The following is a 23,858-nucleotide window of genomic DNA, read 5'->3' as shown; positions in this document are numbered from 1 at the left end:
CAGAAGAAATTACTAGAGACATCAAATAGTCATATGCGAATTCATGCTGAAAAACAAATTATAACATGCCAGCCGAGTCAAATGAAAACAAAAATTCTTTCCATATTCGGCATGGCCCATCATGCGTACAGGCACAATGGGAAAATAAGAAGTTCAAGGTGTTGATATGGGCTGTTGGTCCATATTGGCTTGGACATGCATCCAGTCGGTTGGCTGGCAATTAGAGTTACGTATCTCTAATGTTGCAGCCGATGTGAGCCACCGCCGCCGTTTTCGATTTCTCCGCTGCGCCGACACCGTCGCCGATTCGTAGGGGGTGCTGCCCTTGGGAGCAGCCGCCGCAGCCAATGGAGCCGCTAGGCGCTGCAGCCAGCCAGGCGAGATGCTACCGCGGGCTTGTATACTGCCACCGCCGGCTGCAAGGAGCCGGCCACCGCCACGAAGGGGCCCGGATTGGGCTGGCCGTCGTCGCGGGCACCCGGCCACCAGGCGAACGGAGCATTGCCGCGTGCACGAAGCCGTGCAGGAGCAGCAGGCCTCGCGGGCGCCTCCGCCGGGAAGACCTGGCCGCCTTCCGTCGGGGGCCGCGAGCGAGGAGGCCATGCAGGGCGCCGGGCACCGGCGCTTGGGGCCGCAAGGAGCGGAGGCCGCGTGGGCTGCCTGACGGGGAGCAGCCGGCCGCGGAGTCGCCAGGCACGGGCGTTGCCACCCGGGCGCACAGGAGCGCGGGCACCGTCGTCGATGGGCAGGCACGCCGTCGGTCAGGATCAACCACAACAACATATGTGCAGAGCAGATCGACCGCAAAAATACCGCTTGCGAAGGGCACAGACACGCAACCAACAGGAAGGTAAACATCAACGACAAACTCGTTCTAGATGGTTCTGACCGGATTGTTGAATTCTTTCTCTGAAGATGTTCTTTGCCTTCAATTGGGAAGAACGTACATAATTTTTTTTTTGCAGCATTTGTGTTGCAGAAAAAGAATGAGTACATGTCCACTTGCGTCGGATCCATGCTAGGGACTCCGATTCCTGTGTTGCTTTTCTCGAACAGTGATGGTACAGAGGCATACGACATGCCTCCGTTGTTCTCCTTCCTCTTGTTCTTGAGAGCAAAGTGCCGATAACGTTTTAAGCGTGAATGTAAATGAACAAAGATTAAGAAGAACTATTGCTTAGTGAAGGGATGTCACGAAGGGACACGACTGTTCTCAAAAGACATGCTCTTTGGGACTAAAACTAACTGTCTAATCATATCCACTAATCATGTGCTTGATAGATGAGATCAGTCGTGAAGAGATGTATGTTCGTCTGTAGACGTTCACGTATAGGTGTCGTTTCACAACATTCCTCAATTCTGGCGCGGCGGCAAGGGTTCCGGCGAGGTCTCCCCCTCTTTCTTCTCCAACTCCGGCGGGTATAGAAGGGGCTGGCCGAGGGGAGGTAGGCAGGCCAGGCGGTGGGGATGATGGTCGGGTGGTTTAGGGGCCCTAGATGCGGTGGAGGCGGCCTGGCTAGGTCAGGGCGGGGGTGCTAAGGCCGTAGCTCGGTGTCGCCGACGAGCATGGCCATGGCGGAGCTCCGGCGAGAAGGGGGAGGGAAAGAAGGTGGCCGCCGTGGACGCTAGGGATCGCCGGAGCTCCAGCGAACCCTAGCTCCCGCGGCGGGGCGGTGGTCGGTGGCGGGGGCGGGGGCGATGAGGAGGAGAAGGGCGGGGTGCTCAATGGCCGGTGCTCGACGGCGAGGGAGGGAGCAGTGGAGGAGAGGCGCAGGCGAGGGAGGGAGCGGTGAGGAGAGAGGCGCGAGCGTCGGGAGGAAGAAGCCGAGTGTTTTGGGCTCCCAAAACACTCGAATGCCGTATAGACATTTTCCCCCTTTCCCTTTCCACGAACTAAATCGGCGTAAGGCTCTTAATTCGTATTTTCCCGTTGACCTAGCAGAAATAGATTAACCCTAGGATCTTTTTTTCTTCCCTTTTTTTTAACGACAAATCACACGCAGCTAACAAAGGTAACTCTGTCCACGATGTTGGTTCACATCATGATTGGTTCTTGCTTCTGAGGTTCATGACCTCTGAGGTTCATGAGAGAGACTGTAGTGTGCAAGGTTGCGTGGCAAATTGTTTGTAAACCGCCAGAGTGGGGCGGCCTAGGGATCACGAAATCTGAAGGCTTCGGTGGGAGTGGCTCAGGGGGACTGATGACAATAGGACTTGGTCGGGTCTGCGGTCTGCCATATAAGGTGGACAAATTGATCGAAGAAATGTTCCAAGATTCTGGCAGTTTTGTGTTTGGAGATGGGGAACGGGTTCAGTTCTGATCGGGCCGTTAGCTCAACAGCACCTCAATTCAGCTCCTTGCCCCCGCGCGGTTCTGGTATGTCGGCGAAGACGATCTATGAAATCGGCTTTGCTTAACCGTCAGTAGGTTAGATGCTTCCAAGGAGTTCTGACTGTTAATTGTTGAAGTCATGCTCGAACTGGTTGAGGTCGTCACACCTGTAGGAGGGTGTCTAAGATCAATTCCTCTTGCGGTGGTCGTGTGATTCTGTCTACTCGGCTGCCTCTGCCGATAAAGGCCTCCTTCGCGGGCTCTGTGGCACGCGAGCTTTGAAAGATGAGAGCGCCGCCGTTGGTGAAACTTTTCTTCTGGCTATTGTTGCATAAACGCACCTGGACCGCAGAACGAAGGCGACCGCATGGGCTCCAGGACGAGGACGCATGTGCTCTATGTAGCCTTTGGAACCGCCTGGCCTGCTGTTGGCAGTTTGGTTGATTGCTGGATTACAAGAAGAAGAAAGGTGAACTCAAAACCTCTTCCACGGGGCTTTGACTTGCTTGTACTTCTAGTCTCTCATTAGGGGATATCGAAGGAACGCAACCAGAGGGTGTTCCATCAGTAATATATGCAATGGCCTTGCAGGTAGTCCAAAGCTGTTGTGGTTTTGCTGCTCTCGCGTCGCTGTTGGCACACCTATGATCGTAGGTCTGCCCTGCCTTGTGGCTTTGGTAGCAAATTGTGAAGTCTGTAATTATCTTCGATATAGTTCTGGTTGCTCTGGTGTTGCTGTTGGCACACCTATGATCATAGGTCCGTCCTGCCTTGTGGCTTTGGTAGCAAATCGTAAAATTTGTAATTATCTTTGACAGTTCTGGTTACCCAACTTCTGGTGCTTCTATCGGCACCAAATTTGTGGTTTCAGAACTGGTTTCCCCTTTTAATGAAATACGTGTCAAAACAAGAAAAGAAAAAAAGGTGTGTATCATGGACCAAAACAATCAATGAGACATGTTCACTCTAGCTTTGTTGATGGACTATAGAGTTATTACATGTGGTGCCTTGGAAGGCCACCTACTCCGATTCTAGCTGAAGGCACACCAAGTACTGTAATAGCTTGCTATTGAGGTGTTCCTAGCTTCTTTCGGCGCACTCCCCTTTGGTCCACGTGTACATTATACACATATGAGCATCAGATTGTATGTAATTACACGATCACCATGGATGAAACGTTTTCAAAAAGAGCAACTCCACTAAAAAGCTGCTACAAGAGCTGTTGCCAGAGCCATTTTGGCAGGAAAAGGCCCTGCCAAAACTACTCAGATTCCTTTGCGGCTCGAAATCCACAATCACCGCATGAAAGCCACAAACTACCAGACCACATTTATACCACTATTAAATGCACCCACCTGTCTGTTATACACACATTCGAAAGCAGAAAAGGTGTAAATAACAGCTCTTTACCTCTGATATAAATCAAACTGTCCGTCCTCCACCCCAAAAAATCTCAAACTATAAGAACACAAAATTGTACACACCAGCATCTGTCTGAAATTACATTGAGTGAGAGCGCTATTATACAAAACAACTGGACCACGAGCCCTCCTGACAAATCCCTGTGGCAACTCAAAAACACTTTGCAACATGAGAAAATTCTAGGACCCGAGAAAGAGAAAAAGGAAAGAATACCTAGTACAATAACACTATTACCTTTGCCATTCCAATTGGATGCCAAAAACACACACACCATACACCCGCCCCCTATCCACCCAGCTGAGTATATACAAGTGAAGCCTCCAAGGATCTTTGGATGAGTTCTATTTGCACTGCTACTTGTGTTCAATGAAACGAATTGGAGAGCACTGTCCTAGATCAAGCTCCCTTCTAGCGACTTTATAGTCCCCTCTGCTCCCTGTACACCAATCTTTCGTTTCGGTATGGCTGTGGACTAGCCCCTCTCCCGAACACAAATGAAAATAACAAGATCCTGATCACTCAGGCTTCATATGGATCATACCAACCAATGTGTGGTGAATCTACTATATCCAGGCAAGAGAGCCCCGGTCATTAGCTACTGCTTGGGGACGCCCCCTGGTCGGAGTTGGTGGTCTGTTAGCATTTAGCTCCTGCATTTCATTCCAAAAGGTCACGGTATTAAGAGGTGGACTGAAGCACCAAATAATTTGGAGCATGACTACTTTGCAATAATATTAGAGTTACCTGCATCCATGTGTCCTCAATATGATCCGGCGACACCTCAGGTGACGTAATTGCAGGGGGCAAAGGATGAATTAGTTTTGGCACAACCACGAGATCTCTACCCAAAACCAAGATTGCACCGGCATTATTTGCAGTACCTGTGTATGCATCCATGTCAACAAATTTGTGTTGAGTAAAGAGAATGAAGCAGATCTTCACAAGATATCTCACCGCAATAATTTGTTGCAGAGAAAAGAGTGATCAGGTGACCTTGAGCAAAGCGCTCAAAGCCATCCATCACACACTCATGTGCTCGTACAATTAACTGAAGATCATTGTTGTTGCAGAACTCCATAACCCGATCAGGCTGGTAACAACAAAATGTGAACACAAGAAACTGAAGGGTCTGAAAGGAGAGAAGACATATACGACACATGGACTAAAAAGCACCAACCCCAAATGTAACAAGACCAGGACCCCGGGCATTGGGCCTCAGTCCTTCAACACTGTCGTTCTCTGTTGGATCAGACCTGTAAAAGTCAGAACAGGATATGAAATGAAATGAATGCCAATTATGAAAGGGTGAGCTGTAGGGGTCGCTAAAAATGCTAACCACAGAAGATCCATGAGGACAACCGAGCCAGCTTCCATTGTAATTGGCCTTTGAAGATTCTCAATTTGCTCAACATGGTTGATTGACCGACCGATGCCACCATGCATACAGATGATTTTCTTTTCTATAAGCGCAGCCAAAGGAAGCCAATTAAATAGCCTATTCATTCGATGCCATGTCCAGATACCATCTCTCTCGCCCTATTTTTTCACAAAGAGTACCAACATAAGCAAAAGATTCTAGGTGATTTTGTAAAGAATTTCAGTACACGAAAAGGTAATTACCATTCGTTCTATACACTCTATTCGGAAACCAAACAAAGCATTGATGTCTGCAGCTTCATGATTTCCTCGAATCAAGTGTACATTTTGAGGATATTCAACCTGAAATACACAGTATTTGAATATGTGAAGATTATACATTAACTAGAGTAGTCTACATAGTTTGAAGGTAAGTGCACAGTACGATACCTTCAATGCAAGAAGAAGAGTGATAGTTTCTAAACTATGCTGGCCACGATCTACATAATCCCCCAAAAATAGATAATCAATGTAACTGCATGGTAAGAAAAAAATAAAAATATGAGCTGAAAACCCAAGAAGAAAAATCTCCATCTAGAGTCAAGACTATAGGGTTAACATGGGTCATTTTGGTAGGCTCAGTGATACAAGATTACTGTGTCATGTATAAATAAAACATGAGTTAATTATGTATCAAGGAAAGATATACTTACGCAATGTCACCTGCAGTCGAAGGTGCACCATATTCATCGAATAACCTCATCAAGTCCCCAAATTGTCCGTGTAAATCTCCAAATATTTTAACAGGAGCTTTAAGCTGCAAAACACTTGGTTCGCTTGAAAATATTCTCTCAGCACTGTCACACAGATCTGCAATTTCATTGCAGTCCAAGAAGAACTGCCTCCGGACAGGGGGCTTCCAGCCACGAGGTTTCAACAGAGACTCAATTACCTAGATAAATATAGCAGCAGACACACAAAACAGGTGCAAATGGTTAAGTAACTGGTAGCTTTCATTTATCGTGCTGAAAGCTAAAATCATTTCTTATTTACCAAAACGAGCACTAGTATTTTATTGTGTGAGTATATATTAGACCGATGGGAAGTACCTTTTTAGGCACGCTATTAATAGACATTTGTCTATCTAGTAACTTCCTTGCTGCAGTTGCGTTCTCTGGGGTGCCATAGCTGACTCTTCTGCCTTCATTTTCAAATTGGTCAATTGATAGCTGCCTCACCATGCCACCTAGGGCACCTCCAGTTTCAGCAGCCACCACAACCTGCAAGGGGATAAGGTAAAAACAAAGTGTGATGTAATTGTGCAAATAACTTCTACTAGGACGCCAGTAACAAGTTCCGAAGTAGACACACAGCAGTAAAATGTCAAGTGAAAAATAGCTATAAAGGTGAAATGAAAAAATCAAACATGTATTCTACTCACGGCTCTATGGTGCAACCGAACCCCAGGTGGAGCTGCCATGTTGTTAGAAAGAGCACTGTCCGGTTTGATGAGGCTTGAATGTTTGCTGGTTGATGTGGAGTCTGGAGACTGCTCCTTGTCCGACAACTGCTCCATCTCACCATTAACCTGCCTGGCCTTCACAGCAGCTAATGTAGCACTGATTGCCTCCGCCTCTGCTGCTGATGCTTCAACCAAGTAATCCACGCCTTTGCTTAATCTCCTGTGAAGGATTCTGAACTCATCAGAATGAAATAGCTATTGCGAAAATATTATTAACTTGCTCATAGAACAGCACAGGAATACATTCATAAAAAGTAATACATGTACCTCTGTCCTTGCAGTACAGCATTCTCAGGACTGATATCAGTATACATGTCTCCATTTACAGGAGGTGCAACTGGAGTCCCAAGAACTACAGCCCCATCAGGACCTGATTCTGTAGCTGTTTGTCTTGTTCGTTCATCATTGTACACATACTTCCCAGGTGCTCGTCCTGCTTGCAAGTTTGTGGCAGCTGCACTTGCTGCTGCATGATTAGCAGCATTTGTTGTTTCAGCAGCAGCAAGATCCTCAGCCACAAGAAGATCATCCAGAAGTACCCCTACAATATCAACTCCAGTAAGTTAGGAACCAATAAGCAATAGTGGGTCGAACCATATCAAGCAATACTAGAAACATTATAAACATGATCATTACTACTCAAAATGAGAAACTGAACAGTAGCTTTATCCAATTTAAAGTCGGGGGCAAAACATAGTAATTCCACCATAATCGTTTTAAGTATTAATAAATATAATATTATGAGAATGCAAAGGCAAACTCAAAATGAATCAAGCCAAACCAGCAAAAAAGAAGAAATAAATAATTATTTGCATTAACAAAATTTATCATGGTTTACTAGCCACTCAATGACACAGTACCCACTCAATAGTGAGCAACCACCCAGATAAATAAATTATTAACATGGTCATTTTGGCCCTCAAGATCATACACTTCATTTACTCATCTTTATGTAGTGAATCAGAAGTGATAAATGGTCTCACAGAATGTAGCTGCAATAAAAGACGGTATGTATCGATTTTAAACAAAAGCACAAAGCACAAACAATTCCATGATGGCACATTTCCCTGCAAAGTCAAACCACATCATGCAGTACACACTAAACAGTATAATGTGAAATGAATAAGCCAAGGGCAATTCACGATAATCTGTGTTTTTTTAAAAAAAAAACTATAAATGTGACAAATGACACAACACTGGTCACCAAGCAAAAAGTGGGGAAATCTTACCGCCCCGTAAACCTCCATAAATGAATATTAGATCATTAACAGCAGCTGCTGCATGCCTGCACCGTCGTGTAAGCTCAACAGCAGCATCACCTCCTGCTGCATCTGCACTAAATCTTCCTGTCCTAGGAGTTGTAACAACAGATTTTGTGTCGCACCAGACTCCAGCAGCAGTGTCCAGTACTGAAACAAGTTGAACAACACAAGCTTACTAGAAAGAAAAGACTAATATCAACCATAGGTTGCCACACAAGTGTTAACCTGCGGTAATTGCAATGCAGATACAGATACCAAACAAGGCATGGGTGCAAGACAATTCAAATGCTAGGAAAAAAAAGGGGGAAACCAGTTTCTATCAGCACAGCATCATAGGTAACAGGAAAGAGTACAGTACATCATGTTGATATCATTAGCAAGTGTCTTATGGAAGAAAATTGTTTAAAGTAACTAGAGCATTTAGAGTATTCAAGTACATCTGCAATGCATATATGTTGACAGAAATAGATATAAACACATAAAAGGGCGTACCCAGTGCAGAGAGCTCCCGCTCTGTGCGGGGTCTGGGGAAGGGTGTCAGTGGCAAGCCTTACCCTCGCCTGTGCAATGCGAGGAGACCGCGACTCGAACCCGGGACCTTCCGGTCACAGGCGGTAAGACTCTACCTCTTGCACCAGGCCCGCCCTTCAGATATAAACACATAACAGAACACTTATTGTGTTTTTGGAAAAAAAAATGAACTGATGTGGCACTAAAACTTAATTGAGCTTGGAACCCATGGAATCATTCAATGACTATCTCTGTGAATTAGTGGCACCACAGGACACTTTTCAAAGGTATTAAACAACTTGATATATAAAACTTGAGTTGCTTCAATATCTTAAAAAACCAGAACCTGCAACACTCGAGGAGTCTTCCACCATCCGCCCACCTCCAAGAGCACCTCCTGACACATGAAGACGTGCATTCACAAAAACCTAAATAACAAATAGCAAGCATCACAACAGGACCTTACAGGGAACTAAAAAAAGTTTAAGCAGAATGAGCAATAGCTTACAGCTGCATGTTGGTATCTGGGCGATGGAGAGACACCGGGGGCAATTGCCCACTCCCAGCGCCCATCTCTATGTTTAGCAAGACCATATGCACTTGATAAGGGCTGGAGGTTTTTGCAAAAGTATACACACATAAGAACAAAACTAGTACTGATACCAAATCAACAAAAAAAAAGCGGGGTGTTACTTCTAGTTCTAGGTTGTAGGACTAGATGTAATGAATAATGATTATAGCATAGACCATAAAGAACATAATCACTGTGCATAAACACAACTATGTATCACCGATACATCAGGTAGGCTGCCATGCGTGTATGTCCGTATCCAATACAACAGGATACAGCGATATGCGTACTGGAAAGTATCAACAACTTGTGATTTCAAAACAAAAGATTTAACTACCAATACTGGCCAATACTTCCATCCGATACGTTTCCATTCATGCGATAGTAGCAGGGAGATGGAGAACTAGGGAGAGCCTGGAAGGTGGCCGGGGTCCGAGAAGAGCGCATACCAAGGGTGATGAGAGATGAGGAGAGCATTTTGCTAATGGGTGGTGTTAGATAGTTGCAGGCTGCAAGCAATTGGTGCTATGGTGAAGCTAATTGAGAGAGGAGAGAGTATAGTCAGGAGGAAGAACAAGTGGCGGCGGCCGGCGGCGGCTGCATGTGTGGAGGACCAAAAGAGCTAGCTACTAGGGGATCTTAATTTTAGTTTATTTATACATTTTATTAGTGATATTTAAGTGAAAAAGGTATACATTTATATATCCTCACTGTATCGGCGATTCGGCGTATCCTTATTTTTGGACAAATGCCGTATCACCGTCCGTGATGCATAGCACACAATAGATCTCTTCTGCTACTTTTGTCAATGCAAGTAAATAGACATCTCCACAACATAAAAATTTGCTTCACTGACTGGAAAGGTTGCTATTTGTCAGCTGGATTACTAGTGAATAACTATGTGCCAAACGTGGTTGAGTTAATCTCCTCCTGATTCAGATGGACAAAGCACAGCTTTGTTCAGTTTCATTGTGATGTATCTAAATTCTTCTGTAGCTACTGTTTCATAAAAAGTTCCAGCTTCAGATTTTAGATGTACTATACATTAATATGAGATTTCCATCGGAATTGCTCCATTTTTCTCACAAAAGGATGCATGGAACCTTTCTTGGATGGCACGACTATATAAATGCTAAAAGAACAAAGGCTTGGCAGGTATTACTTTCAGAGCAGTGACACTAATTAATTAGCTATTAACATTTTTCTCTCTCGAAGAGGTTCAGTGGTATCAATTACTTACCACGCTATTTGCATCCCTCCCACCACAAAGTAAGAGAAGTCCATCAGAACGTGCACTTGCAGTGGCATACCTGAACAACAGCACCCCACAGGAGAATTACAGAACAATACCGAACAAAACATTTTCAGTTTTTTTTTTAAAGAAAGAATGTAAACTCATGAGATAAGATCGCAAGAAACTGATTAGTGGCATGGTGGGACTACACTGCCACAGCGAGCTACTTCTATGCCATACAAAATAAGTAGTAGATCAACTTGCATAGTCTGATAGAAAACTTATACAGCAATATGGCATGAGATGGTCAATGCAGTTTAATTTATTGTCATGGAAATATTTTGAAGTTTCAAATCAGTGACTAATAAATTAATCTTAGGCTTAGCTCAATTTAATATACTTCACAAATCACAAGAATAAACAGCTATTCACGTGCCTTAACCTTGATGGCTTCTGCTGGGTTTCAACTCTAGCCTACCCTAACTTGTTTGGGACTTAAAGGCTTTGTTGGTGTTGTCGTTGTTGTCACAAATCACAAGAAAAAAGTAGTTCATATCCCTATTGGCATACTTACATGCATGGAGGTGGTCCTTCACCTTCTGGTTCAAGTTTCCTCCATTCATATGGCTTAGCTGCAGTATCGAGGGCCCATACATCCGCCAGAGGCCGCTTCCCTAAAGACATGAAAACGGTTCCAGTATCAGAAGTTTGGAACCATTCAGGCTGTGCCATAGTGAAGGGAAACATTATTTAAAAAATTACAGATGTCGAAGAGAGGTTTGCATTACCGTCATTTCCACCAATAGTCAACAAAAATCTCTGTCCAACCAAGGCCATCACATGACCGTATCGTGGACCTGGACCAGGTCCTTGAACCACCACTCTGCATATGTGCAGAAACTTTAGCAGCAATATGAAAAATAATTATATGCAATTCTAAACTCAGGTTGAGAATACTAATTACCTGTGCCATCGTGGTCGTTGCTGTGTAAGGTCTAGAACATGAAGATCCTCTGCAGATAAACCAGCAGGACCAATTCCACCCTAAATTATAAAAATAATGCTGAGATGAAACTTTTGAATCCACTCAAAGAGGCTCTAAGACAATCTAGTACTGAGGTTTACTAGGTGTATCAACTACTGCCTAGTGGCTACTTTCCCTGGATTTGCTTTGACATATGATTTTTGGTGTGGTAAATTGGTACTAAGTTTGGAAGTATGACAAATATTCATACTGCAATGAAGAACAATCACTTATACCATAAAGGGGCAAATGTTTAGTCAGATAGTTGGTAATAGAACAGATTTATAACAAATGATAAGTTGAAACCAGCCTAGTCAACAAATAATGTAACCAGTAGTAAAAATAAATACCTGAATGACCACCATGGTTCCAACCGCAGTTGCCACATGTGCAGCTCTGGGTGAAGGAGGCTCGCCAAGTGGAGTAAGCCTAACAAAGCACAGTTGTAGTTAGATATATTTGAAGATTTCTGCATATTGCCAATATAATCACCATGCTACCAACAAACTTAACTAAATCAAGGCACCAAGTACTAAATGTTGAAAAATGTCAAAATCATTTATGGAATACTCTACCTGCTCCACTTGTTCGATGACACGTCATAACAATGGACATCTGCTGTGGCACCAGCAAGACCTAAAATGGAAGAGATCAGTGAGAAACCCACCTTTATGTTTGACTGGGAAACAAAAATGGCATTCCATACCCACAGCAGAACCCATTTTCTTTTTCATTATGAAGTACAATTTAAAGGTCTGAGCAACTAAATTCCTTTTGTGCATTGCAAAATGTTTCAAATTGGTAACCCAAAGAAAAGCCTTTAAATTACCGACTTATGCCGGTCGTAAAATAGTTCCATACACTTTCTAACTTGCCAAAAAAGAATCCTCCTGCTATTATGATAGAAGCCTAAAACAGGTATAAAAATGATAAAATGCACCCAGTATAACACCCAATTCAACAGCAACAACAACAACAAAGCCTATAAGTCCTAAACAAGTTGGGGTAGGCTAGAGTTGAAACCCAGCAGAAGCAATCAGGGTTCAGGCACGTAAATCGCTGTTCTCCAAGCAATCCTATCTAAGGCTAAGTCTTTGGGTATATTCCATCCTTTCAAGTCTCCTTTTATTGCCTCTACCCAAGTCAACTTCGGTCTTCCTCTGCCTCTCTTCACGTTACTATCCTGGCTTAGGATTCCACTACGCACCGGTGCCTCTGGAGGTCTCCGTTGGACATGTCCAAACAATCTCAACCGGTGTTGGACAAGCTTTTCTTCAATTGGTGCTACCCCTAATCTATCACGTATATCATCGTTCCGAACTCGATACCTTCTTGTATGACTGTAAATCCAACGCAACATACGCATTTCCGCGACACTTATCTGTTGAACACGTCGTCTTTTCGTAGGCCAACATTCTGCACCATACAACATAGCAGGTCTAATCTTCGTCCTATAAAACTTGCCTTTTAGCTTCTGTGGTACCCTTTTGTCACATAGGACACCAGATACTTGGCGCCACTTCATCCACCCTACTTTGATTCTATGGCTAACATCTTCATCAATCTCCCCGTCTCTCTGTAGCATTGATCTTAAATATTGAAAGGTATCCTTCCTAGGCACTACCTGACCTTCCAAACTAATATCTTCCTCCTCCCGAGTAGTAGTGCCGAAGTCACATCTCATATACTCAGTTTTAGTTCTACTAAGTCTAAAATCTTTGGACTCCAAAGTCTCCCGCCATAACTCCAGTTTCTGATTCACTCCTGTCCGACTTTCATCAACTAGCACTACATTGTCCGCGAAAAGCATACACCAAGAGATGTCCCCTTGTATGTCCCTTGTGACCTCATCCATCACTAAGGCAAACAGATAAGGGCTCAAAGCTGACCTTTGATGTAGTCCAATCCTAATCGGGAAGTCATCCGTGTCTCCATCACTTGTTCGAACACTAGTCACAACATTGTTGTACATGTCCTTAATGAGTCCGACGTACTTCGTTGGGACTTTATGTTTGTCCAAAGCCCACTACATAACATTCCTTGGTATTTTATCATAAGCTTTCTCCAAGTCAATAAAAACCATGTGTAGGTCCTTCTTCTTCTCCCTATACCGCTCCATAACTTGTCTTATTAAGAAAATGGCTTCCATGGTTGACCTTCCGGGCATGAAACCAAATTGGTTCATAGAGACCCGCGTTATTGCTCTCAAGCGATGCTCGATAACTCTCTCACATAGCTTCATTGTATGGCACATCAACTTAATTCCCCGGTAATTAGTACAACTTTGAATATCCTCTTTATTCCTGTAGATCGGTACCAATATACTTCTCCTCCACTCGTCAGGCATCTTGTTCGATCAAAAAATATGGATAAACAGCTTGGTTAGCCATACTATAGCTATGTCCCCAAGGCATCTCCACACCTCGATTGGGATACCATCCGGTCCCATCGCCTTACCTCCTTTCATCCTTTTCAATGCCTCTTTGACCTCAGATTCTTGGATTCTCCGCACAAAGCGCCTATTGGTGTCATCAAAAGAGTCATCCAACTGAAAGGTTGTGTTCGTATTCTCACCATTGAACAATTTATCAAAATAGTCTGGCCATCGATGTCGGATCTCATCCTCCTTCACCAAGAGATGCTCTCTTTCATCCTTAATACACTTAACTTGGTTGAAGTCCCTTGTCTTTCTCTCACGAACCCTAGTCATCCTATAAATGTCCTTCTCTCCTTCCTTCAAACTCAAATGTTGGTAAAGATCCTTGTACGATCTACCCTTTGCCACACTTACAGCTCGCTTTACAGTCTTCTTTGCCACCTTATACTTCTCTATGTTGTCCACACTCCTGTCATGGTACAAGTGTCTATAGCATTCTTTCTTCTCTTTAATAGCCATTTGGACTTCCTCGTTCCACCAACAAGTATCTTTAGCCTCGCCTCCACTTTCTTTGGTTACTCCACACACCTCTGAGTCCACCTTCCGAATGTTGGTTGCTATCTTCTTCCTTCTAAGAGCCCTCTTTGATAACCCTTACCCTGAATATCTCTGACTTCTCCCCTTTCAGTTTCCACCACTTTGTTCTTTCAATCTTAGCTTGTTTATTCCTACGGGCACGCACCTGAAAACGAAAGTCTGCCACCAAAAGCTTATGTTGAGAAACAACACACTGCCCTGGTATCACCTTGCAACCCAAACATGCTTGTTTGTCCTTTCTTGTTGCAAGGATAAAGTCAATCTGGCTAGAGTGTTGTTCGCTACTAAAGGTCACTAGATGACATTCTCTCTTTCTAAAGAAAGTGTTGGCTATCATCAGGTCAAAAGCTACCACGAAGTCCGGAACTTCCTCCCCCTCTTGATTCCTACTACCAAGCCCAAAACCTCCATGAACTGCCTCAAAACCTACGCCTGTAGTACTTACATGCCCATTAAGATCTCCTCCTATAAAAAGCTTCTCACTACTAGGTACAGCTCTAATCAGGCCATCTAAGTCTTTCCAGAACTGTCTCTTAGCACTCTCGTCGAGGCCTACTTGAGGGGCATACGCACTAATTACGTTCAAGACCATATCACCAATGACAAGTTTGACTAAGATAATCCTATCTCCTTGCCTTCTCACTCCCACCACACTATTCTTGAGGCTCTTATCAATCAAAACTCCTACTCCATTTCTATTTGCGACTGTCCCTGTGTACCAAAGCTTGAAACCTGTATTGTCCACCTCCTTCGCCTTCTGACCCTTCCATTTAGTCTCTTGAATGCATAATATATTTACACGTCTCCTAGTCGCGGTATCAACTAATTCTCTTAACTTACCTGTAAGCGACCCTACATTCCAACTACCTAAACGGATCCTAGTTGGTTCGACTAGCTTCCTTACCCTTCGCATCCGTCGACTCAGATATGAAGACCCTTGCTCATTTTTCACTACACCCGGACGCCGATGTAGCGCGCCACTAAGGATGCGACGACCCGATCCTTGCTCACTTGACACCATGCCCAGATTGCGACACCGCGCGTCACGGGGGTGACGACCCGGCCCTTGCTCATTTAACACCATACCCGGGTTCCGATATGGCACGTCGCTAAGAGGGTTACGCCCTAACGGTTTTCTTTCGGGTTTCATCTCTATTAGAATTGCTAGATTTAACGTTGGCTCACCACGCCTATCACAACCCTCCTCCTTTATCAGGACTTGGGACCTGCTATGTTGAGACAATTCAGCTCCAATTAATTAAACTTTCAGTCAAGAGAACCAATCATCATAGCTTCTTGACACCCAACAACTGTAGCTAGCACCTAGCAGTGTGATGAAACCAAACTATCAGGTGGAGCACTACTGTACTTAATCTCTAAATAAACCAGCAAATCACCCAATAACACCTGAAGCCTCTGTTTTCACAAATAAAATCCAATTAAATTCCTTGTGAAGGCTTTAATTCATGCGCAGCTAGTCGAATTATAATCTAAAATGACATGACAGCTTATACTTCCGTAGTGAGTAAAAATCAGACCATCATCAGTTTTCTAACTGCCACATTAGAAATTAGCATTCAGAATTATTGCACCCACATTATAACAAGGATTTTCTGTTGATAACCTTATATTAATCCCATAAATTCATCTGAATGCCAAACTGCTCCAAGTTACACCATATCCAAAATTCAGCACAGCCCAGCCCAGACCCTCATGAATGACAAGCATACCCAGAACAGCCCTAGGGAGAGACAAGGCCTACCAACATTCCAAAATCCCAAAATCAGAAAACACAAGCCATATGTAAGATAGATAGAAAGCATACGGATCCCCGCGCTCCCGGCCGAAGAGGGCGGTGTGGCAGAGTTCCCTTCGAGCGCGGTGGCCCCACCAAACAGGATCAGCCGCGGTCCGATGTACCCGGGCGTGCCCTCCTCCCCGACAGCCGGCATTGCCGTGAGCGTGTGCCCGCATCGGCACCCTGGCCCGTCCTCCTTCTTCTCGATCACTGCGTTCACCACCGTGTACCCGGGCGCTGGTCTCGGCCCCGCAGCGCCGGCCGCCGAATTCGGGGCCGCCGCGGGCGTCCCTGGTGTCCCAGGCGTCGAGGGCGCGGACGACGAGGAGGTCTCGCTCCCGGACCCCGAGCCTCCAGCGCTGCCCCCGTGGGCGGCCGCGGCCGCCGCGTCGGAGTCGGAGTCGGACTCCGTCGTCATGCGCGAGTCCACGTCCATGCCTCAGCAGCTGCCGGCCTCTCCGGCGCTCCCTAGGGTTCGGAGGCCCCGAGATCTCCACACGCGCCGGCGGCGAAGGCAGGGACCCCCGCACTACGACGCGGCCGGCATGGCCGGAACCCTAGATTCCCCCGCACCGGGCAGCGCGATTCGCCCTCGTTCCGCCTCGCCCGCGGCGCCGATCACGAGGGAGGAGCGAGCACCAAGGCAGGAAGCGTCCCCCCGCCTCGGGAATTGCGGTGGAGAGGACGAGGGTGCGCTACGCTCCGGGTGCCGCGGGCAGCGCGCGGCGTGGCGAGGGAAGCGGGGGGGAATTCGGGGGATTCGCGGGGTGCGAGCTGCAAATCTGGGAGGGGGTGGGGAGGACGGGCCTCCGCGTTGGCCTGTCTTGGTTGGAGTGGAGGAGGCGGGGGCCGCGACGGGAGGAAGGGGACGGGAGGACGAGGTGGAAGAGACAGAGAGAGAGAGAGAGAGAGAGAGAGAAGGAGAGGAGTGGGAAATGGGAAAGGAAATTTTAGCAACGTCTTTTTTGGTTTTGCTTGGGGCGGTTTTACCGTTCCTCCCCCCGCGCTTCGCTCGTATTTTGAAATGGAGCCCGGCGTGGGCGTCTTGCTGGGCAGCTGGGGTGCATGCCGTTGCTTGTCGGATGACGCGGTGAATGTCAGTGCGAGTACGTGGTCACGCAAGTAGCGCTTGCTTGATGCCTTGATGAGGTGTTGCGCGGATCTGGGGAACGGTTGATATACGATGATCGAGAATTTATTCAAAGTGAGGTCAGTTACGTGGTGTGGAATGATTCCAAGATAATGCAGCCTGATCGGCTGGGAGCCGCTGGCTGGGCTGGCTGGCCAGCCCTCTCAGCAAAATACTGTTCACGCGAATCAGTCAGCAGTACTTTTCTCTCACGTAAACGAACCAGCAACGATACGAACCAGCCAACCGAACAGGCTGATGATTGGTGTATCTATCAACTCTCTTTTCTAGAGAAGGGAGAATTATTATATTAGCATATAGTGTGAAAAAATATGAAACAAAAAAATTACATTTTATCTAGATCATTTTTCCTAATGGCTTTCCTCGATAAAACAAATACTCTAGATGAACACGCTGCCATTAAACACCGAAGCCAGATTCTAGTCCTCATGTCAGAACACACCAAATAATCCTCAAACATTAAACATGTCACCCACATTACGAAAATCAGTCCAAAATGCAACCGAAGCGATGAAAGAACATTAGTGGTTTAATCGCCAAACATAGCATATGGTGTAGATTCAGCATCTCCAACCATTGATATGTCGTGTTGGACGTTCAATTTCCCCAGGTCAATGACCTAGAGTTACTATCCCGCTAGGAGTGCCCAGTAGCATCCTTCTTATTACAGAAGATGTTTATAAATTGATCTCATAACGATGGAATGTGCGTCCACAATGGTGACCTCATCATGATCATCACCGAAGTCATCACGGCATTTGACTTCGCCAATAAATTTATCTTGGTCTAAATTTAAGCAAACTTGATCTAAATAATAGCTTAAAACAAGAGACGGGGACCTTCTTATTCTTACTACCGATGGTCTAGTGAGAGAGGAAGGAGAGGGCGTATAGGCGGCAACAGCAATGGACTCCTGAACTTAAACGACTTCACAAATAATGCAACTATCAGCTCCCATTTGATATAATGTAAATGAGGCCGTGAACTTAAACGATTTTATAGATGACCTATGAAATTTAGTAGGTATTTGTTTATAAAGATGAGTTGCCAACTGATACTAAACTCATGTGAAATATCCTATACATTATCCATGTCACATAAGTTAAGATTCTATGATGTTCTGAGCGTTGTCCCGTCAACCTAAGCCAACACGGAAGGGGCATAGAGGTGTCACCCGATATACGAGCACAATGGTGAGTGACTAAGATTTTTAAATGTAGGAATGTGCCATGATGATTCATATCTAATGTGTAATCTCTTCTCTTTGCAAAGAAAGAGAGAAAAAAGTAAAAACCTTTCATTTGTTGATACTAACATATCCTCCAATCACTTACACATCCTCCAATCATTTTCCTTTGTGTTTTAGGACTCCATTAATTAACTTTGAAAACGTGTTGAAGCTAGGTTTTTTTTGGAGAAGTGGTCTTTTATCACTAGCTTTTGTTGAGGTGGAGACAGGTGGGTTTTAGAGAACAGAGATAGTAGACAACTCTAACGGTTTCAGCCTTGGAGGCGACCTAAGAGTGGACACAAGACACTAGTTTTTTTTATGTCCACAACATAAGATATATTGCTAAACCTATATTATACTCAAGATATAGGTTCATCTCACTAGATGCTTTGCCATATCAGCAAAATTTCTATGTGACACCTATTTTTTGGGTATTCTCTCGCTCCTAAAACATAAGAGATTTTGAGTTGTTATAACTCAACCTATTCTAAGTTTGCCAGAGTTTATAAAAGTAAATGTTACACATATACCATATCAAAGAGATAAATTATAAAAATTACATTTCATAATGTATCCGATGAGGCTAATTTGATATCATAATTACTATTTTTATTTATAGACTTGATTAAACTTGGAATGATTTAATATAAGACAAGTGAAAGTCTATTAGGTTCTAAGAATGAGGGAGTATGATATCAACCCATTAAGAATAGCCTAGACTGCCGACCTAGCCATGCATCGTGTTTACAAAAAAGGATTTCCACTGTATGGACTACACTTTAATTTGTTTATAAGCACATTTTAAACCCAAAAATTAGATGGTTTCTACAACCATTAATTGATGTGCTAGCTAAGCAAAATAGTAATGTGGCATTGTAGTTAATGAAGAGAGAGAAGGAAATGATTTCTTATATACTCCCTCCATCCCGAAAAGAATGTAACTATGGGTTGCGTGCCACTAAATGTAGTTTACATTTGATCAAGTTTCTAGTGAATAATATTCATAGTTATGACTCCAAATCAATTTATTATGAAAATATATTTCATAATTAATCTAATGGTTTTTATTTGATATCATAAGTATTGATACTTTTTTATCTATAACCACTACTACACAAATGATTTTAGGAGGCAGTGCCCAAATATTAACGGAGGCGGGCATAAAATCCAACCGCCTCCAAAAATGTCGGGCGATTAACGGAGGCGGTCATTTTTATTTACGGAGGCGGTCACATTTGTCCGCCTCGTAAAATTGATTTACAGAGACGGTCAAAAAATAACCGCCTTCTAAAATCGATTTACGGAGGCGGGCCTTCAATGGAAGCCATTTTCGGAGGTGGACCTCTTAGGAGGCCCACCTTAGAAAAACGGCCTGAGGCCCATAGAAAGGCCCAGATGGCCCGTTACCAATATTCCATATATATACAAACACTTAGGTTTAGGGTTTCCCATTCCTCACCCCTCTCTCTATCGCCAGGCAAACACCACGAGCAACTCCCTCTCTCTCTCGGTGCTCTCTCTCTCCCAGCGCTCTCTTTCTAGGCTCTCTCTCTCTCAGCGGGCAGTGGCGTGGGGCCAGACCCCACGGGCTGCGGGAGGGGGGGCTGGTCGGCCCTGGCGGGCAGCGACGCGGGACTAGACCCAGCGGGAGGCGGCGAGGGCCCTCGCGCGCCCGGCGGCTGCTCCTAGCACCTCCTCCGGCGCGGCCCTCATCGGGCAGGGGCGGCGCGAAGCAGGGCGACCATCTCCGTGCATGGGCGGTGCGGATCTAGCACGAGGCCACGCGGATCTCATCCTCCGGGGCGGATCCGCTCTCCTGAGCCCTCCCTCCCTCCTCTTCTCAGGTGGATTCAGCGAACAGTGGCTGCGGAGGGCGCGCCGGCAATGGAGGCGGTGGATCTGCGATGAGGAGTCAGATCTATGGTGGATCTACGGCGAGGAGGCGGATCCAACGGGGCCGCACCAGATCCGGCTCTAATACAGCGAGCAACGGCGGCGTTGCTCGACCTCCACCGCCTCCACCAGATCCTGTTGTAGGGGCTCCACCGACGGGCGCGTCCATGTCCGGATCCAACAGTGGCGGTGCGTCCCGGGGCGGTAGTGGTGGCGGATCCAGGACAGCGACGGCGTGGCTAGGCTCAACGTCGGGCCCATATGGGCTGGCGTTGGGCTCAACTGCTTTTTTATTATTTTAATTTTATTCACGGAGGCGGGCAATGCAACCACCTCCGTAGGTCACGGATTAACCGTGACCTTTGATTGGAGGCGATTGGATTGCCCGTCTCCATTAATCGTTTTTGTCCTCCTCCAATAAGATTTCTATAGTAGTGAACTGTTCAAACTTAAGATACGTCACACTGTACTAGAATTGCATTTTCTCTTGGACCAAGGGAGTAGGAAACAATGTCTACACAAACCAAGATATGAAGCAATGATTGGCAGATGATACGAGAGAGAAGATATTCATTGAGACAAAGTTTAATTTGAACAAAGATCCATTAAAATGTGGCTTCTTTGCGTAGTATCTATTTAACTTGGTAGTGTGGAAACAATATCATATTTTCTAGGTTGGGACCGCTTTTATTCCACACACATTATGCTTTTCCATTTTTTTGTCTCTGGTATTGAGCAAATGAAAAGATAAATAGAAACAAGAATAAATATTTCAGATTTCTAGTCTACTCTCGTGTAAAAACACCCACCTTGTCTTGATCAAAATTCACACACACTAGATTTAGGGCATGTTTGAATTACAACTAGATTATTATAGTATGGATTATTATACATAATGTTATTATAATCAGAATTGTAGATTATAGTAATTATATTGTTTGGGTCCCTAGATTATGGTGATTGATTATGGCTTATTAGAATGAGAAATTCATATCTTATCCGATTCTTTATAGTTTGGAAAGTTGAGGGACAAGTTGGACTTTTAGTAGCCATGATCCCCTATAAAGGCCTATTTGGAACGGAGGATTTTAAAGGAAAAACAAAGGAATAGATTCCTTAGAAAAGTTTTCTGAACTTGCTGTTTGGATGAAAGGAAATCTGCATTCCTTTTCAAAGGAAAGGCGCCTTTGCTTCATAAAACAAAGGGGAAAAAAGCATCCAAGGAAACTTAAAGGAACGGTTCCTGCAATGTTTTCTCAAGTTTTGAAGCCTAGAACTTTGCTTCTTGGGCACATGTGACATTTCTGTTTTCCTGCAATTCAAACACCCCTAAAGTTTATATTCATATGTTTTCAAATCCTATAGTTTTATACGTTTCACATTGTTCTATTATTCCTGCGCTTTTTTTCATTTATTTATTTTTGAATTTCTACGTTCCAAACATGCCCTAGCCTGATCTCATCTGGATTATAAGATTATGACAAGTAAAACTTTTGGTTATAATAATCTATCATATAATCAATTATGTTTGTAGTAAAATATGATTATATAATCTGATTACTACTGTAATCGTAGGGTATCCGGGGCTTAGCATTGCAATGCTCGGCCTAGATCACCTACAAAATCCGTATTATACTACAGAAAAAGAAATAGGAGACCGGAGGTCGCATTTGCAGAACATCAGAACGAGCGTAAAAAAAAAGCACACAAAGAGGAAGCAAAACGAACAGCACCGACTGTGCGAGGACCGTGCGATGCGAGGAAGACAGGCGTCGTCGTGTCGAGACGTTGGACGGCCCGGATCGCTCCATCCAGCACGCGCGTGGCTACATCTTCCATTTGAACCCCTCACGTCCGAGAGAAAACACACCAGGAGCCCTTTTGCGGTTTTGCCTAGAGGCGCCCGCCGCCGTCCCACGGCCACGGGACGGGGAACGGGACACGCGTGGCGCAGGACAGCGGGGGGAGGAATGGAGCGGAGCTGGCGACTGGCGACTGGCGACGGCGCGCCAGGCGGGCCCCGCCGCATGGGTAAAGCTAGGTGCCTGTTTAGTTGCACTTCATTTTGCAAAATTTTTTAAGATTTTCCGTCACATCGAATCTTTGGACGCATGCATGAAGCATTAAATATAAATAAAAAATAAAACTAATTACACAGTTTAGACGAAATTCACGAGACGAATCTTTTAAGCCTAATTAGACTATGATTGGACACTAATTGTCAAATAACAACGAAAGTGCTACAGTACCATTTCCCAAAATTTTTCGTCTAAACTGTGTAATTAGTTTTATTTTTTATTTATATTTAATGCTTCATGCATGCGTCCAAAGATTCGATGTGACGGGGAATCTTGAAAATTTTTGCAAAATAAAGTGCAACTAAACAGGCACTTAGTTCCCCAAACTCCCAACTTTGGCACTATGCAAAAAGAAGATTCTCTGTTACATCAAACTTGCGGTACATATATGGAGTACTAAATATAGATGAAATCAAAAACTAATTGTACAGTTTGGTTGAACTTTGCGAGATGAATCTTTTGAGCCTAATTAGTCAATATTTAGACAATAATTCACAAATACAAACGAAATTGCTACATTGTTTGTCGTCACTTAAACACTGTGCAAATGCTGAATCCGACCGGAAGTAAATGCGCCCCCAAGGCCGGTTTAGTTTCACCAAATTCTCAAATTTGACACTATGCAAAAGAAGATTTCTCGTCACATCAAACTTACGGTACATGCATGGAGTACTAAATGTTGACGAAATAAAAAAAACTAATTGCACAGTTTGGTTGTGCTTTGCGAGACGAACGTTTTGAGCCTAATTAGTCAACTATTGGACAATTATTATCCAATAAAAACAAAATGACATTGTAGCTTCACTGTAGCTATGCTACGTTTGGCGGCGCCGATTCGGTGGAACTAAACGTGGCCCCAGTTGTGTTTGACGAGGTCAATCAGCCCGCAACCAGGCAGGCGGCAGGCGGCAGTCCAGGCCACTTGGATGCTGCGGCGTCACCAGGACCGCGGCTTACGTGGCGAACGCGTGACTTGCGGCTTTTGCGAGGAGTAGGGCGTCTGTGGCTGTTTCTAGGGATCAGGTATTCAGGCGAGACAGTGAGAATGTGACGCAGCCTGCCGACCAAACCACACCTCTGAATGATTGATGCGCCGTTAAACCGTAATGCAGCTGCTTAGGGAAACAGTAAAATAAAAAGTGTACTAGGATACAGTGGAAAATACAGAAACCCACATGCACTGCAAGCGAGTTTTTTTAATACCTTTTCTAACCTAAATTGTAAAATGTTTTGGCTCTACATAATTTTTGGTACACCTACTATCTCTATCCCAAAATAAATCAAGTAGAATCACCCAAAGTTAAATTATCTTAAGTTTGAACAACAAATAAGCACATTACGAAAATATATTTTATGATGTACTCCATCCATCCCTAAATAAGTGTCGTTATGTTATACGTGCCCGTCAAACTTTCTTAAGTTTGACTAGATTTGTAGAAAATATTAGCAACATTTGTATCTCCAAATAAGTTTATTATAAAAATAGATTCGATGATCTATC

The 23,858-nt window shown here is 44.5% G+C and overlaps 1 protein-coding gene across 1 annotated transcript; it reads right to left on the bottom strand.

The window, feature by feature from the left end:
• Positions 1–3,750: 3,750 nt before the first annotated feature.
• On the bottom strand, positions 3,751–16,834 carry LOC136475485 (serine/threonine-protein phosphatase BSL2 homolog). Its single transcript, XM_066473313.1, has 21 exons — positions 16,033–16,834; positions 11,809–11,869; positions 11,584–11,662; positions 11,174–11,253; positions 10,998–11,092; positions 10,784–10,883; positions 10,216–10,285; positions 8,913–9,014; positions 8,751–8,832; positions 7,862–8,041; positions 6,900–7,173; positions 6,552–6,792; positions 6,220–6,390; positions 5,824–6,062; positions 5,561–5,645; positions 5,375–5,473; positions 5,091–5,290; positions 4,932–5,007; positions 4,709–4,844; positions 4,499–4,635; positions 3,751–4,404 (listed from the first exon to the last, which is right to left on the bottom strand). The coding sequence occupies exons 1-21, from the start codon at positions 16,439–16,441 to the stop codon at positions 4,318–4,320; spliced, it is 3,003 nt and encodes a 1,000-aa protein (XP_066329410.1). The 5' UTR covers positions 16,442–16,834; the 3' UTR covers positions 3,751–4,317.
• Positions 16,835–23,858: the final 7,024 nt, after the last annotated feature.

The sequence above is a fragment of the Miscanthus floridulus genome, chromosome 1 (assembly GCF_019320115.1).
Source record: "Miscanthus floridulus cultivar M001 chromosome 1, ASM1932011v1, whole genome shotgun sequence".
Taxonomy (NCBI): Eukaryota; Viridiplantae; Streptophyta; class Magnoliopsida; order Poales; family Poaceae; genus Miscanthus; species Miscanthus floridulus.
Note: the sequence above shows the minus strand (reverse complement) of the source record. Positions and strands in the feature narration are given on the sequence as shown.

What these genes read in the sequence shown, in the direction of transcription:
- LOC136475485 (XM_066473313.1), bottom strand. Translation starts at nt 16,441, where the DNA reads ATGGACGTGGACTCGCGCATGACGACGGAGTCCGACTCCGACTCCGAC. An exon ending in TTATGGAGGTTTACGGGGCG is followed by an intron (nt 7,174 to 7,861) that starts GTAAGATTTCCC and finishes TTGATATTGTAG; the next exon opens with GGGTACTTCTGGATGATCTT. An exon ending in TTCGGTTGCACCATAGAGCC is followed by an intron (nt 6,391 to 6,551) that starts GTGAGTAGAATA and finishes ATCCCCTTGCAG; the next exon opens with GTTGTGGTGGCTGCTGAAAC.